An 18223-nucleotide genomic window follows, 5' to 3' on the forward strand; every position below is an offset into this window, starting at 1 on the left:
GACTTTGATCACACTGAGTGAAGTTCAGTCACGGTGTGAGGGTTTTACATAGACCAGCCAAAGAGACATTGAATAAATTTCAAAAATATATTCTTAATTTATTACAAAAATACAAAAATTGTTAAAAAAATGATAAATTTGGGCCCAAAAACTGAGGTCAACATAACAAACTACAACTCAGGTAGTAACACAAAGAACTCAAGCACAAAACTGACCTAACAAGCAAGACATGAGGGGGAACTTAAATAGTGGCTGATCAGACCACTGCTAATTCACACACAGGGGTAGTTAAACACACAAGAACTTAAACAAATCCTGGTCAGCACATAACTAAATCTTTAAATTGAATACATATTAGTATTGAACTAAGTTACAAAAAGAAGAAACATTAAAGAAATGGTAAAATTAAATAAACTAAACTGGAGCTCATCTGTAGCTGTCACACACGGCCATATTGGTCTTTACCCCGAGCAGACTCGTGTGATTTTACAGGATGAAGAATCAAATGTACGCTGGTTTGATTTCTGCACATTGTAGGCAGAGAACATCAGCACACCTTTTCTTTTGCATTCTAAAGTTGTTGTTTTTTTTGCAGTTCAAATAAAACTAGATGCAGATGCCGAGGCTTTCTGTGGGTTAAAGGAATGTGAGCTCCACGCTGTACTTACTTGTACAGACGTGTTCTCACCGGGGCACTTTATTAGGTACACGTGTTAAATCACCTGTTAACTTAAGTGGGAACCCGGTCCAATCACGTGGCAGCAGCTAAATCCAATAAGGCGTCCAGATGTAGTGAATGCAACTTGCGGCAACTCGTGTCAGAATGAAAACAAAAAGGGAATGTAATTGCCTTTGAACGTGGCATGGTTGTTGGTTTCAGACACTGCTGATCTGAGGTTGAGTTTTACGCAGCAATCCCTTAGGCCACATGCATCGGGCATTTCTGTGTGAAATATTCATGCTTTGTGGATGCTAGAGGTCGGAGGACAATGGGTAGATTGGTTTGAGTCTGATGGCGGTGGTCTAATGGTGTGGGGGATGTTTTCACGAGTCTTTATGGTACCATCTGAGCATCTTTTAAACGCCACACCCTGCTTAAGCATTGCTGCTGACCATGTACTTCCGCTCATTAGCACACTGCAAAATGAGAACTAAAAATAAGTAAAAATTTCTTGAAATGAATGTATTTGTCCTTGATTTGAGCAGGTAAATAAGATTATTTGCCAACGGAATTAGTATTTTTACCCCTAAAATAAGATAATTAGATATACTTCACTAGAAATAAGATGATGGAGATGAATTGTGCCTATTTTAAGTGCAACAATCTTATTCGATTAGCAAATAATCTTATTTACCTGCACAAATCAAGGAAAAATTATCTAATTTCAAGAAATAATTTCTTATTTTGAGCTCTATTTTAGCAGTGCCATCTTCAGACAGCTACCTCCAGCAGGATAACTCAACATGTCACAAAGCTCAAATCATCTCAAGCTGTTTTCTTGAACATGCTGACGGGTTCACTGTAGTCCAGCTACCCCCACAATCACCAGATCTCAATCCAACAGAGCAGGGGTTCCCACACTTTTCAGCTGCAACCCCTGAAATAACAGAGCCAGAGAACGGCGACCCGCTATTGGGCGTAATTTTAGGAGAACAAAGCGCAGTCGTACCCCTGTGTTAAAATGAGTAATGTTGAGCATGTTGAAAGTTATTTTTTCGTATTTGTTTACAAATAAGAGAATACTAAATCTTTTTTTAACAAATCAGCATCAGATTAGGATCAGTTTCAGTACTTTGAAATGATTGTGTGACTTCATTCTTGTAATGTTCCAACTTTATTCTCATAATTTGGTGATATTATTACTTTATTCTATATTATGACTTTAGTTTTGCAATGTTCTTCATTCTTGTACCTCTAATATTATGGTATATGGTCTGAACTTATATAGTGCTTTTCCAGTCATGCTGACCACTATAGCCACACCCAATAACTCTCACGCACACATTCATCCACCAAGACACAGCTCGGTAGGCAACTTGGGGTTAAGTGCCTTGCCCACATTGACATGTGGCAAGGGGAAGCTGGAATTGAACCCACAACCTTCAGACAGCTAGACGACCACTAAACCCATTAAGTCACAGTCGCTATGACTTTAGTGCTATCATTTCCACACAAACAAACAAAAAAAATCATATTAGGGACATAGAGGAGTACATTTCCACAAAAGCTCAGATATTTTGAAATTAATTTCACACATTTGCAAGAAAAAACATGGATGTTCTCTGATGATGAAAAGTCATAAGTATTTGATTGAAAAAGTATAATTTTCCACGATTAAAGGCATACATTACGACTAAAGGCATGCTATATTAAATCTAGGATATTCTGCAAAAATCTCATCTCGCGACCCCCACCTTGGCGAACCTTGCAATAGAGCACTGTTTGAAAATTCGTTATATCAGAGATTTGCATCACGGATGTGCAACTATCAGTTCAGGAGAACAAACATGACGCTAGCATGCCAATAATAACTAAAATCTGTCAGGGTTGTTTCAGACTACTTATTGAATCAATGCTGCAAAAACCTAAAGCCGTTCCAAAGGGAAAAGGATGTCCTACCAAATAAAAGCAAACTGCAACAGACAAAGCGGCTAGTGAGCACATGTCTCTTTTTATGGTCGTTTTTGTAAGGCTAGACACCCAGTGGGTTGCATAAATACCAACCAAAGGTCAGGATAGTCTACAGCATGAGCTACGTTTTGGATATGTATCCCCAGGATGTTGTGATTACAACAGATCTGGAGAGAAATAGATCTCAGAGTGGCAAGAAGACGGAGTGCTTTATTCCCCAGAGACTGAGAGCGGAACAAATAATTCCAACTTCGCCGCAGTTATTCTCTTGACTGACTAAAGGAGATAATTGAGAGGAAATATGTGATGGCTTTCATACCATAAAAGACTGAAAAGGTCTCCTGTGTGTTCCAGAATCACCTACTGTTACTAACATCTGCGCATCAGCTGCAGATTGGTTCGAAATGAGCTTTATCATTGCTGAAGAGTCCAGCTGTTTGTCCTGACATAAGTCCCTTTGTCATAGGCGGGGGTGGGGAGTGCTTTGGAGACATCTGGACTGTATCAGCGATGCATGCTGTAAATCCTGGGATTGCTGCCGTGTGACGTTGCTGAATGGGTTTCCCAGCAAACTCCCTCCCCATGCAAAACTCTCTCCTCGTTAATCTCCTCGTTAAGAATCTTATCTGCCGTGTGTGAAATCTTGTGTAGTTCGTTGCGTGCAGGAAACCACAATAGGCCCCAAATCACTCTCAGGAAATGGGGTTATTGTTCGTGTACAGGCTGTGAGATTTCATTGCTCAGTTGTGGATATGTGCGGGCCATTATTTTGGGTTTGCCTTTGTACACTAAGAGTGCATTAGTTTCCGCAGATGTCCAAGTGGATTCACACAGTTTGGGGCCATAATTGTTTGAAAAGAAATTCTAAACAATATTCACTTACATAGCAGAAACAAAGGCATGATTTACAGTTCACTCTTCCTCCCATTGGACAAATATTTGCTGCTGAAAGACCAGACACAGCTGGTGAAGGTCTCTTTGTGTGCCTGTGTTTTCCCACTGTTCTTACTCTAATCTGGGGAATAAGTAGTTGAATCTGCTAATTACATTTGCTCTTAAACTCAATTTTAGTTTCAAGTCTGGAAACCAGCTCCAGATAAACACATTATTACATACCACTACACCAAGGACAAAAAAGTTGTGTTTGCATTATTTATTTTTTTGGCATCGTATCGTGTATAAAAAGCAATGCAAAATTTTTTATTCGATACGGGGGGAAAACCGCAACAAAGCTCACAGGTCAGTTTTTAAAGGGTTTGTGATTCAGTATGTTAGCATTAAAAATGTAGTTTTCATCCATGTATGTACACCATGAATGAAAGATTTAGCAAGCAAAACTTCACAATTAGATAAAAAATGTTAGCTATAAAAAAATGTGTTGAAAATGTTCAGCATACCTCTCAACTTTTGACGATTGTTGACAGTGAGATTGTTGACGGGGGGGGGGGGGGGTGTTGGGGGGGGTGCTGTTGTTCGATTGAAGACGGTCACTATTTTACACGGACTTTAATAACACATGCAGACTTACCATTTAATTCGCACACAACACGGACCCTAGAAGTGTTTCACTTTGGATGAGGGAACGCTTGTTTGCGCGGCGCCGGTCCTTGCAGCTGTGTTACCGCTACTACTGGACGTGCGGAAACCATTGTACCGCAAATTGGTTCCGCCATGACGTGAAGCGTCCGTACGCGTGCGTTTCAAGAGTGAGATTTTCATTGTAAGATTGAGATTTTCAAAGTAATGCGTGTGAGCGTGTGCAATTGATGAAATGCGTGTGTCACACGGTCAATGCGTGAGAGTTGAGAGCTATGTGTTCAGTATTATGTGGACTTCTGCAATCTTTTTACGCTAAGAAAGAAGCCCAGACAATTGTGTCTATGTTTTAAACATTATAAAAAGGCTTTAAAGCTATAGTTGTCAATCCTGTGTTAGACTGGATAAAATCATACTTTAATCCTGAAAGTAGTTTATACATTATGTATTCACAATAAATCATTCTCTGTGGGAGCTGCAGGTCTGTAAAAACTCAATCAATCTTTGCTGTTCGGTCCGAAGGGCAGGTATTAGTTCACCATAGACGTTAAAAACTCACCTCCCTTTGTCCTTCAAGTTCTGGGGGTATCACCTTTTCTATTGGTTGTCCTACATGCCAATCAATCTGACACGCTCACGTAACGCCAGTCTTCGTTTCTTGTTAGCTTGCTGGCTGCGCATGCGCACCTCTAGTGCTCTCATTAACACGCACACATTCATACACCGATGAATGTGTGCGTGTTAATGAGAGCGATTGGGTGAATGTGGCTATAGTGTACAGCACTTTGGGTGGTCAGCATGACTGGAAAAGCGTTTATGTATCCGGTTAGCTTAGCAGCTAGGTTAGCGGTTAGCCGTTGATTGTAGCGCTGCAGCTCTCACCGTAGACTTTGAGCATGACTGAGAGTCGCAAGAAACGAACCGCGTTTATGTTTATGAGAAGAAGAAGAAGGACTCAGTAGAAAGAAATAAGATCACAGTGGATTTGGGAGATTTGTTTTCACGTAAACCCCTTGAAGAGCAAGACAAGACGGTCTCGTGCATGCGCAGTTATCCAGAAAGGGACTTGGGGAAACATCCGGGAAAATCGCCAACTCTAGCTTTAAAAAGGTAAACTGCCTCCAATAACAGAAATTTGTCAATATAACAGAAAGTTTGTTAGCATATAGCTCACCTCTTTAACAATAAAAGAAGTTAAATTTATTAAGCTCTTCCCTACATTGTCAAAAACTACTTGTAAAAAATCGTATTCATTATGTAAATTCATATTATGTTTATTATCTAATTACAAGTAATTAAGTTTGTAGCTAACATGCATTCTAGTATGTCAAGTCAAGTTTATTTGTGTAGCACATTTTAGCAGCAAGGCGATTCAAAGTGCTCTACAACATGAACACAAAAACATCATAAATACATCAAAATGGTCACTGGTTGTGAGATAAGCAGCAAATATTCAATTGTATCAAGGGAAAACATCAATATACATCAAATATGTTGGTCAATGTTCCTATTATTATAGCAGAAAGCAACTCTAAACAGGTGGCTTTTCAGTCTTGATTTAAAGGAACTCAGTGTTTCGGCTGATTTGCAGATTTCTGGAAGTCTGTTCAAGATTTGTGGAGCATAGAATCTGAATGCTGCTTCTCCATGTTTGGTTCTGGTTCTGCAGAGTAGACCAGAACCAGAACATCCGAGTAGTTTTCTGCTAATTTTAACACCTATAATCTTAAAACTGGTTCCTTAAGGATTTTGCTTCAAACTCATTTACGCTCAAATATGCAGCTTGCGACATAAACTGATGAATCAATAAGCCATCAAGAACTGCTATGAAACAAAAGACGTGACATTTCTTAAGAAAATACACTTTTTTTCCATTCTTGTAATGAAACACAGTTAAAGGAAGAAAGTTAATTGATTTTGCCTTCAAATTGATATGTGCCTTTTAGCTCTGTATTCTTCAGTCAAAACATCCAAACAAAGCATTGTTTTCTCATATCAAAGAGATGCATACAGTAAACCAAGAAATGATGTGACTATACTCAAAATGAAGCTATATGAAGCCAGTGGCTGCACAGTCATTACACTCCATGCATCTTTTGTCAGACAGAACAAGAACTGAACTGCACAAAGTCTAAAGTTCACCATCATTTGTCAAACTCAGCAGAGGAAGGGGGAGCATATGGTGAACCGACAAAAAAAAAAAAAAAAGACAGATGAAAAAAGGACAAGTGCACATTGAGTTCAGAGTGAGAACAGACCAAGATGAGGAACAGAATAAAGAAAAGTGTCCAAAAAGCCTGAGGCAGCAGCAGAAGGAGAAGGAGAAACACTGAGAGGACTGTCACAGAGGTCAGGCTCAGACTGACCATAAGAAATAAGAGACAGCGGGCTTAAAGCTTTCTTTCTTTCCCAGCTGGTTTGGGTTCTTCTGATCCCCCACTCTCTACCCGTTATTTCTTTGATTCTCTCTATGGAACTGCATGATGTTTAATTCAAAGGGATGATAAATCTTGTTTGCCCATCTATTGTCTATCTGCGCCATTTATTACCTAATTGTAACCACAAAGGATTAAACGACCAAAGTTGAGGCTCGTCGTAAGGATTTAGCCATGGAAGAGGAGCTCCATCAATTTCACATAAATCCCTTTATTCCTACTATGTAACAAGCCTTTTGTACTTATCCATTCAATCCTTGACCATTCTGTTCAATAAACTCAACGCCCATCAATAATCCTAAATTATGCCATTACTTAATTAGCATGTTACCTACTCCACCTTCCCATCTAGTCAATCCGTCAAGCCGTTCAAATCCATCATTAGAAATCAATTTTATGTTCCTGTCCTTCTCTCAGCCCTTCATCCACCGCTGTGTTAATCACTTTAACAGCTGTCCTGTCTCTACCCCTTTTCTATCACTCATCTATCGCTGATCAGTTTGTCCATTTCCTGATGCCAATTGAAATTATGGATTTAATACATTTAATGAAGCAGTCCGAGAGTCAAAAATTCTGTTTATTCTCCTCTGCAATCAAAGATTTATCAGCTATAACCCAAAAATGGTTCTTCCAGACCAGTCTGTTGATATGTTCTTCCATCCATTGAGTATGTCAAGATAATTTAATTTCATCTTTCCACATCCTTCCATTATTTTCCCTATCTATCTATCTATCTATCTATCTATCTATCTATCTATCTATCTATCTATCTATCTATCTATCTATCTATCTATCTATCTATCTATCTATCTATCTATCTATCTCATTGTCATCCATCTATCCCTCCTTCATATTTTTTGGCTGACTCCTTCGTTTTGATGTCTTATAATTACATCCTTTAGACGTCCATCCCTCCATTTTTAACTTACCCCTTACAATCTTTTCTTCTGGGATACATATTTTTATAGCCCAGAACTTCTTTTGCTCTACATCTCCCAGAGGAACAATCTGGTGTTCAGTGGAGTTATCAGTCCAAATGTTGTTGTTCGTTTTCTTTTCCAGGTCAGTTCTTTCACCCATCCTTCCTTTATTCAATCAGCCCTTACATCAAACTCACTCCAGTCTCTGCATTTATTTAGACCGGCTTCCATTTTGACACTTAACCCCCATCATCCAGGAAACCATCAGCCACCCGTCTGTAGATCCATTAATCTAATTTTACCATCCATCCATCATTTTTCATTCATTTATTCACTCAGTCAATACCTATCGCACTGGTGCCCGTCCATCCCTTAGATTAATCCACCCTTGTTTTAGCCATTCATATCTCAGCGCATAATCTATCTAGAAGTCTAGCAAAAACAAAAATCCCCATTACACGAAATACAGTAAATAAACAGATAAAAAAATACCTCCAGATCCCATTAAAGCATGAATATCAGCCAAGGATGACTCTGAATGACCCGTTTTCCAGTTCATGTGATGCTTGTTGGCTGCTAGATGTAGGTCTTGTGACTTTGTCTCGGCTCGAGGAAAACATTTTTAACTATTCTTGGAGCCCAGCCAGTGATGAGTGGCTGTTCCTCCATTACACTCTGGAATAATTCACAGCATCTCAACATTAGTGTCGAGTCTCTTGTTGTGCCGGACGAGGAGTTTGTGTCTCTAAAATCCCAAGAAGATCAAGGACATTATCAAATGATGTGTGCAAACGTACGGTGAAATCAGAGCAATAAAAGGTTGGATTCACATCTTGCCGCTAGCTATGAAATCAGTGTCTAATACTACAGGATTAATACTGATAAAAAGGGAGGAGAAATGGTTGATTCTGCCTTTAAATTTACCGCTTTGTGCATCATTATGAATCAGAATCTGCCGAGCGTGCAGACTCTAGCCGCGTGTGCTCACTGAGCATACTGTAAGCGACAGAGACTTTAAGCTGCCAGTAAGCGTGCACGAGTGAGAGTTGTGTAAGTGCGAGCTGCAGACAGCGCCAGTACAGCCTCGTGTAGGAGGGAAACAGTTCAGCCAACTCCTAAAGAGACGTTCCCAAAATTATCCTGGCCGCCGACGCATGTTCCTTATCCGTGCCTCGGCTAGGATTTTTTTCCCGCTCTCTGCAGGGATTCACTTTGTCAACTATTTATGTCGAGGACGTGAAGCGAGACCCGCTCTGGCGTGGTTGCAGCCGGAGACGACAGAGGGAAAGGGTTGCTTAGTGTAGGATTATGATGGCTTTGTGAAACATGGACGCATTTATGAAACCATCTCAGAAACGTGTTGTCATGAAAGTTTGTTTGTGTTATCTTTTCTTGTTCCTTTGCTGCCTTAAAATGTGATGATCTCATGGTCAGTCCCCAACTTTTAGCAAACGTCCAAACCTTTATGAAACTCACTTTGAAAAGAAGTGCTGTTTTAAAGGTGAAACTTTGTCAACTGCTGCTTTACCAAGACGTATGCTTCACACCTCAGTTAGTTCTAGTGTTTGCACAAAAACGAAACTGCAGATTTAGGAGGAATTGGGAAGCAGCGGCATGATTCTAATGTTGAACTGAAGACTGATGTAGAAACAAACACCAATCATTTAACTGCAAATGAACGAAGAAAGCCATGTGAACAACACTCTTAAAGACTTTAGTTCTTTAAATAAAACTGAATCAGCGCTGGTCTAAAATGATCACAGCTGATTTAGGATGACTGATCATGGTTCTGCTAATTAGTTCATGAGGCTAATTAAGACAATGCTCTTATCCTCGGAACTGCTAGCAGGAACAGACATTTTTTTATTCCAATGAAGTTGGTATTTTTGCAATTTTCTGATTTTCTTTTTTTCAGCAAACGATTCCACTAACATAACAGAAAAAAGTGAAATCATCATATTTTTGCAACAATTCCAATTTTTTTTCGCTGTGATTTTTCAGTTTGACAGGGAATTAGAACCTTTCTGGTCTTGGTAGTTCAGAAAGCTTCATAGAGAAGGAACTATGAATCATTCAGACATAAGAAGGCTCCTTAATGCAAATAACCCTCGGTATTTAGCTTGACTCTATGAATTATACCAAAAATAGTTATTTCTCTCTAACAGAAAATACAATTTCAGCACAAATAAGGTGATTTCTGAAGATATATAAGCAAAAAACGTTGTATGGCCTTTATAAAACTTGCACAACTTTTGAAAAAGTCAAATAAAAAAAAATGTAAAGAATGAAATCTGGTTAAAAAGCTTTGCACAATAGAGTAAAGCCAAACCAATGAGCCAGTTCTGTGCTGTAAGCCTCTTTGATATGATCTCAGGAAATGTTAAAGTGGGACTGCCATCTCGCCAAAAGGCTTAAGGCCTCCCTCTGCGAGTACATTTCCAACGTTTGACTCGTTCCCAAAAACAACATTGTTCCTGCCAAGTCCAAGACTTACGAGCTACACCCGATCATCATCCAACACAAACTAACACAACAAATAATGAAACCAATCGAGCAGAGCGGACGCCCTCAAGCCAACAGCCAAATGACTTGTTGAGGTGGCTGCTGGGTGGTCAGGCTGTTTCATTTCCTGGATCTCCTAAAGTGGAAATGTTGCCACCTTTGACTGTGGAGGGTAAAAAAACAGGTGTGTGAAGACAAGGTCAACTGTGTCATAGCTTGAAAAATATACCCATCTTCTTTTTCTGAAGCCATTTATTAGAAAATAATCATCCCTCCTAAGGCAGTGATTGCTTTGTTTCCACAGATTACCCTTAGAATGAACAATAACACCCTGCTGGTGTCAAGCACAGACTAAACTCTTATCACTGGGAATGATTCGGTTTCATTTTGTACTTGAACACTAATGTTCCACAATAATACAACTTCTTGGGTCATTTTAAAAAATAAGCCTGTTCCAGAAGCAATTTGGAAACTTGTTTGGCTGCAATTCAGGCAGACGACGGGCAACCCAATAAAGGATACATGATATCCACTATCTGTCCAGAGCACTAATGGTTTATTAGTCCCTTGGTGCCGAAATGTGATCCGATAGTATTGGAAGAAGCCCCCCCCCCCCCGCACCCATCCCACCTCAATCCCTACATCTGTGAGGCAGAGATTTACACCAGAGTTGTTTATGGAGCTTTTTAAAAGGACAAAGGAGGTGCCATAAAACAAACACATGGCCTCCATTGGAAGGATGAGCACAGGAGTGTGTTCCCCATGCCAATGAGTTAAGGTAAGAGGATCATGCTTGGCTGCAGTTTCATTCTGCAGCTCTTTTTGTGGATTTTTCAACAGCAAGCAATACTGTTAATCATAAATTTCTGCTCAAAAAAAAGTTTGACTCTATAAAAAAAACATCAGTTATACATAAAAAAAAAAGAAATCAGTGTATTGCTTCAGAACATTAAACATCCAGACCTCTTAGAATATCTAATGGATAGCTCCCACTTTATTATTTATTTTTACAAACAACTTTGGACTAAATGCATTCATAATATATTTATATGCTGATGACACAGTCATTTACACAATGATCTGTTTTTAAACAATGGATAAATGTAAAGCTTTTAGCTTCAAGACAAGTGCATATAAATACCTTTGCAGCATGTAAATAATACCAAACATTTGGGAATGAGGGGATGGGGGTGGGGGGGTGGGGATTTAGGATATTCTGCCCAAGACGTATGAATAACAGATGTGCTTTCCGTAAACTCTGGTCTCTTTTTCTTTCCACTGGTTTTGTTTTTTTCTAACGTAATGTTTGCCATCTTTATCAGTGATGGTAATAAGAAATATGGTTTACTTTAAGAAAAGGGTGTTTTTGGTCATTTGGAAAGAGATCAGCAATGACCTTAGAAAAGCAACTTTTGCAGCCCATCAATGTGAGAAGGGTTTTAAGGCCAACGTTTAAGATAGTTGCCAATCTTCCCTGAAGTGCACATCCCACCAAATTCAACCGAATGTCAGAATGTGTGATGCTCATTCTGGCATTCGGAAAAACTAATCCATGCGTTTATATTTAGTAGAATTGATTACTGCAACAGTGTTTTCACAGGTCTGCCTAAAAAGTGGATCAGACAGCTGCAGCTGATCCAGAACGCTGCTGCCCGCGTCCTCACTAAGACTAAGAAAGTAGAGCACATCACCCCAGTTCTAAGGTCCTTACACTGGCTCCCTGTATCTCAGAGAATAGACTTTAAAATACTTCTGTTAGTCTATAAATCCCTGAATGGCTTAGCACCTAAATACATCACAGACTTGTTATCAGTGTATCAACCCTCCAGACCACTCAGGTCTTCTGGCTCCAGCCTGCTCTGCAGAACCAGAACCAGAACCAGACATGTAGAAGCAGCATTTAGTTCCTATGCTCCACTGATCTGGAACAAACTCCCTGAAAACTGTAAAAGTGCGGAAAGCCTGAGTTCCTTTAAATCAAGATTAAAAACACATTTGTTTAGGATTGCCTTCAACTGTTATAGTTAAATGAAACACCACTAGTGTTTTTTGTTTGTTTTTTATCTATATTTTATTATTTTATTCTGTTTTATTTTGCTATATTTTAATCATGTAAAGCACTTTGCATTGTCTTTGTACTGAATTGTGCTATATAAATAAATTTGCCTTGCCTTGCCTTGCCTTGCTCATAGAAACTGCAAGAAAGCTAAGAGCTTTTTTAGTCTCTACAGGGCTGAGTTAGCATGTTAAAAAGTCCATGCCTGTAAGTCTAAAGAAAACTGCAAAGAAGTATTTGTTGTTTGGAAATGTTTTCAGTAGCAAGGATCTTCTCTCTAAAAAGAATACTGCAGCATGACATAGGTTTGCAACATTTCATTTAAATTAACAAAAAGGACTTCTATGACAATTTCCTTTAGACAGATGAAATCGGTGTGGAGACGATGCATGGCCATAATGTACAGCAACTCAGCAAAAAAAACACATCATACCAAAGGTCAAGCATGGAGGGGGAAGAGTGATGATTTGGGCTTGTTTCAGAAACCTTTCAGCCATTCAGTTAACCAAGCCCTTCTCTTTATATCAAACTATTCTAGAGTTGTATCTATATCTGTTAAACAGCTTAATCTCTGTTCAAACAATGAGGGAGTATTTTATAAAAATACCTCATGATGATGAGAGAGACCAATGAAGTGAGACAGGATGACCATTTCAACGTACTGCGTTAAGAGGTGTCTACAAATTATTCAATATCAACACTGTGGAACTGGTTAATTTTTTTTTGTTTTTACACTTGAAGATAGAAATAACTGTAAAAGTTAGAAACGCCTGGGTGATTTTTTAGAATCTCGTCCCCCTGTGCGAATCCCAAAAAAAACGAACGGGTGTGTGCGTTGTTTTCACCATGACTACACAAAGAGCCACTTTACATAAATACCACTGAATGGATGAAGGATTGCTTTTGATCCTTTTGTTGAAAACGTGTTTAGAAAGCTTTTATTTTCATGCAACAAATCTTAGTTCGCAAAGCAGCCAGACACAAACCTCTGCACCGCTGCCTTCTCTCTGTAGCGGACCGTGGTCTCCGATATTAATGTGCTTCATCTTCCAAGCTTAGAGGACCCGAGGCACATAATGCAACCAACAGGCTGTTTTCAACAAATACAAGCTAATCCTTTCTCTATTTCTGCAGCTTGCATGCATTACTGCAAGTTTTCTCTAAACAGTTAGTTACACCTTTAAAAATTAGAATGTTGTATAAGAGTGCAAAAACTATTTGTTATGCATTTCAGAAAGTTAATCACATGCATAATACAGATTTATTCCACATAACTAAATATTTTAAAACCTTTTGTACTTGTAGTTTTGATGATTGTGGCTTACAGATAATGACATCTAAAAACGATATGTCTCAGGAAATTGGACTATTGTGAAAAAGCTAGATATTGGACAGTAATGGTATCATCCTAGTCAGCTAATCAACTGAAAACAACCACAAAGATCTCCGGAGCCTTGAAAGTTGGACTCAAACATATTCATAGAAAGTTGAGTGGAAGGAAAAGGTGCACCAGCAACAGGGATAAGTACAGCCTTGAGGGGGCAATCAGGCATTAAGAGCCACTAGACACAGAATAATCCTACACATGGGCTGCAAGCATCTTAACTGGGCTAAGACGAAGCAGAACTGTGCTGTTACTCCATGGTCCAGAGTCCTCTGCTCAGATGAAAGCAAAGTTTAAATTTCATTTGGAAATGAAAGGCAGAGTGGAGACGCCCAGAATCCAGTGAGGTTTCCAGTCTGTGATGTCTGGGGGTTGCCATGTCCTCTGCTGATGCCGGTCCTCTGGGTTTTCTGAGGTCCACAGTCAACACTCAGTGCTTCCTTCTGCTGAAAAGCTTTATGGAGATGCTGATTTAATTTTCCAGCCATGCTTGGTATCGGCCCACACTGCCAAAGGTACTAAAAGCCGGTTTAATAATTCATGGTGTTCCTGAACACCTCAGCAGAACCACAGGCTGATCACCTCCACGCCAAGCTGCAGAGACACAGTGATTCATGCAACAGGAGGCCAGACCAATTATGACTGCATAGGAATTAATGTACTTTTCAGAGGCCTAACACTTCTGTTTAAAATTACCTTGATTTATTAATCTCATGTAATGTTCAGATTTTCATAGAGTCTGAATTTAGTTTTTTGTTATGTGTAAGCCATAATCACCTAAATAATAAGAAACAAAGCTATGAAATATTTCACTGTGTAATAAATCTATATGAGTTTCAGCTTCTAAAATGATTGACTGAACATTTTCTTATTTCTTTATCTACTTGTAGCCTACATTATTGAACAAATGCACATGCTGTGTTTTCATGCTAATGTCATTATATGTTAACAAGTCAATTTTGTTGACTTCTGTTGTATTTTACTCATAATAAGCTTAAAACTTGAAAAATACATTTTAATCCTTCTAGTTGTACTTTCATGCTTAGATGTGTTTTTCCTCCAGTAGCCTTTTAGTAGCTTTGTGCTGGGTTAACCTATAATGCATATAGTTTTGCAAAAACGGATCTAAAAATAAGTAAAATGTTTCTTAAAGTTAGTGTATTTATCCTTGATTTGGACAGGTAAATAAGATTATCTGCCAATGGAGTGAGTATTTTGACCCCTAAAATAAGATAATTAGACATCCTTCACTTGAAATAACTATTTTAAGTGCAAAAAATCTTATTACATCGGCAAATCATCTTATTTACTTGCTCAAATCAAGGGCAAATACACTCATTTTGAGAACAATTTACTTATTTCTAGTTCCGTTTTTGCAGTGATATCCTTTCCCATCCTTTTAACATTTGCATCCTCTCTAATTATATCGAGTATTAACCATCTTTGATGAAGCTTTTGTGTTTTTTAAGTGTTTTCTTGCTGCCGCCTTGACAAGGACTCCCAGGAAGAAGAGATATTGCATCTCAATAAGACTGACGTTGTTTAAGCAGCAATTCCTAAAGGCAGCACGTCCTCAACGTCCTCGACATGTCATCCACAAACTGACCTGTAAACCTCTGTTTACCCGTGGAGCATTAAACCACATTGCTGCTGCTTTGCCAATGGACATCACGCAAAATAGATTCAGCACAAACTCAACGTATCAACATTCTCAAACACAAAGCACGCCAACAGATGAAAAACGTGTTCTCTGCTCCTGCAGCAAGCAAACTGAACTCCATCAATCGAAGCTGCTGCAAACGGCTTTTTTCTGTTGTTGAGGTTATTGTCTGTCGGAGACAAGCGGGCATAACTGAACCTTCTGCCTTGTCGAGCAGGAATTTACGAAGCTCATCAAACTCCATTTCCTCTGAAATTAGCCTCTCTGTGCCACATCTCATCCAGCTCCCTGAGAGCAGACACCTTCGCCAATAGAGGGCAGAGTTTGCCTCTGTATCCAGGCAGGATTGAGGGGAGAGAGAGACAGGAAAGGAGGAGAGGGAGGGTTTGGAGATGGAGAGAGCAGGGGCAGGGAGAGGAGAGAGTGGTGGGGAGTCTTACTTGCAGTCCCTATCCTCCAGATCAAAATGCGGGTTGAAGTTGATGAGGATTTTCTGACCGACTTCAGGGGCGGTTATCACCCACATGCAGAGCTGGGAGGGCGGGTAGGCGGTGGGGTAACCCGGGGAGGTCAGGTAGTCTGCGGAGTGGATCACTATGTTTCCCCCGCATATATCTGCACCACAAAGGAAAGGCAGAAAGTGAATAAAAAGGAGAGGGAGAGAGAGAGAGAGAAAAAAATTCACTTCATCACTGATTAAGAGGAATGGAGACACCTTCAATTTAATCATCAATCACAGTTTACAGAAAATGCCTTCAGCGAGAAGCCCAAGGGAGGCGGTGTCAGTTCCTGGTATGAAGGATATGGTTTCCCGCCCAGGGTGCCCCTTTATCACCGGGCGGCACAATTCCTAAAGGACTTTATTATTGCGTGTTTGCATGTCCGGTGGATTAGCGGTAGGTGCCTCCTGCATTATGCATGGTGTAAAAACAGCAAGCAAACATGAGCGTACATGGATAGTAACAGTGAAGGGGACATGTCATCAAGAGTTTCCAAGTTAGAAGTATCAAATTAACGGGCTATTTCATTGTTTAAGTGCTACATTCTAAAATGCCTGGAGTGATGAAATCCGGAGTAAAATACTCTAACCTGAAGAAATATTCTTTTAAAACACGGTTTGAAGTTCAAGGATGCTTTTTTTTTTAAACCACCGGGAACAACTTGGATTGAGAGAAGCAGAAAACAGCGAAGTAAAGACGGGCTGAGCTATTTTACGTTGATTACTGATTTGTGACTTCTCCACTGTAGCTCTGAGTGAAGAGATGAAACTGCAATAGATCACAGGGAGGCAACATATCTGAAAACCATGCAATGCTCCGAGGATTTCAGTTGCAGTGTATCCATTGTTTTCCCTCCCTCCTCCGTTCCTCATCTAGCACTACAGTATTTCCAACTCTCTTTTCGACCTTTCAGCATCTTGGACACAACCATCTGTGTCAGGCGTGATCGTCCCCTGCAGTGAGACTCCATCTAACAGGCTGAATATATTATAGGCATGCGAGTAAAAGGGCGCAGGAGGGGTCGCCCAATGCGCCTTTCTTCCAAGAGGAGCGACGGAATAGAGGCAGAAAAAGGTGCTCCAACTTTACAGCGGGCTATTTTAGAAAAAAAAAAAGTGCGACACAAAGTGAAGCTGAGTCGCATCCGCGCCATAAGGTGTGATCGCGCTCTTCAAGGTGAAGTGCCTCACCGTGCAGCGAAACAGGCTGGGTGATTAAATTTAATTTTCTATTTGAACGGTTTGTGAGATTGCTTGTTGCCTGGAGATCATGCTTCAAGGGAACCGCGCGTAACAGCTCCCAAAAAAACGCGTCTTCTCCTGGAAGGAGCTAACGGACTGATGTGTTTGAATATTTTCCAAAGGAGAAAAATTAATCATATATATATATATGCAATTTGAAAACATTATCAGTTCTTTGAGAATTCCCAAAATTCTGGTATTTCCTTCACATTTAGTTTCAACCTGTATTTATTTTTTTGTTTTCATTTGTGAAAAATAAATAAATAAAAGGACGCAAATCGATTATGGTCCAACTCCTGCCCTGCAGATGCACCCTAAAGCCAGGTGAGAGCTGACAATGCTGATAAAGCCACGCAATAAAAGCAGGACAATAATAAACCGGAGCGTCTTGATGTCAACCTACCAGGATGAGTAAACGGAGACACCGAGATGATTTTGGTGAAAAGGAACAATAGAAATCCACACCGCATCCTTAATATATGGCACCACACAGATAATATGATAAACCACAAAAAAAGGAGGAAAAAGAGCACTGAAGAGAAGACACGTCCAGGGGGGAGAGGAAATAACAGATTCTCTCAGAGTAAGAGCTCTGGTGGTTGTAGAGTCCCCAGCATCCTGCGTTTCACAAGGAACAACTTGGCACTCCTAGAAGAAAATAATCCAAACGCAAACAAAACCAAAAAAGAGAGGAAAAATCCAATGCTGCAAAAGTGGCACCTCTGCGCTCCCGATTGCTCTCTCTTTAAATGACACCCAGCAGGAAAGGTTCGGGTGCTTCCAAGAAAGGTAATGAATTAAATCACAACACGAAAATCACTGTTTAGCCGGCAGAAAAATCGGAGAAAAAAATCGGAGCTCCCCCTGGTCTGGACTCCGTGTGGTTTGAGTCCCGCTGTCTCGCTGCCCACAGCTGAACTGTCAGGAACACAAGAGTCGCGACGTGAGGAGCACGAAACGGCGGAATTTCCACTCCCCCTCCCCAAAAAAAAAATCCCTGCTCTGAGGCGCCGCTGCGCGCAACCAGCAACAAGCGACCGCTGCAGAAGAGGGCTGGAGCAAACTGACACCGGTGCGCCCTCTGTGCGCTCCCGACGCGTGCGCGCCTGGGTGCGTGCGTGCGTGCGGGGCTGGAGGAGGAGAAGGAGGAGGTTGTTCACGCAAACTCATGATGGCATGCGGCTCCGTGACACAATAAGATTTGCACAGTGAGGTTTAAAAAAATAAAAAAATCGAGTGATGAATTTGTTCCCTCTGAGAGGAAACGCGCCTGTTGCCATGAGTATCAGATTAAATGTGGATTTACGTCCTTTTGGTGCTAAATTTGACCCCCAAATGCTCCAGTTTAAAGTTACTC

General features: G+C 40.2%; 1 protein-coding gene across 1 annotated transcript in view; it reads right to left on the reverse strand.

Moving 5' to 3' along the window:
* Positions 1 to 17948, reverse strand: part of LOC105930932 (neuropilin-1a) — a 95298-nt gene extending 77350 nt beyond the window's left edge. The window contains exons 1-2 of the mRNA XM_021319916.2: positions 17270 to 17948; positions 15566 to 15740 (exon numbers count right to left, since the gene is read on the reverse strand). Coding sequence (XP_021175591.2) covers positions 15566 to 15740; positions 17270 to 17336 — 242 coding nt within the window. The 5' untranslated portion in view covers positions 17337 to 17948. The remainder of the gene's footprint in view (positions 1 to 15565; positions 15741 to 17269) is intronic.
* Between the last annotated feature and the right edge of the window lie 275 nt (positions 17949 to 18223).

The sequence above is a fragment of the Fundulus heteroclitus genome, chromosome 6, assembly GCF_011125445.2.
Source record: "Fundulus heteroclitus isolate FHET01 chromosome 6, MU-UCD_Fhet_4.1, whole genome shotgun sequence".
In the NCBI taxonomy this organism is placed as follows: domain Eukaryota; kingdom Metazoa; phylum Chordata; class Actinopteri; order Cyprinodontiformes; family Fundulidae; genus Fundulus; species Fundulus heteroclitus.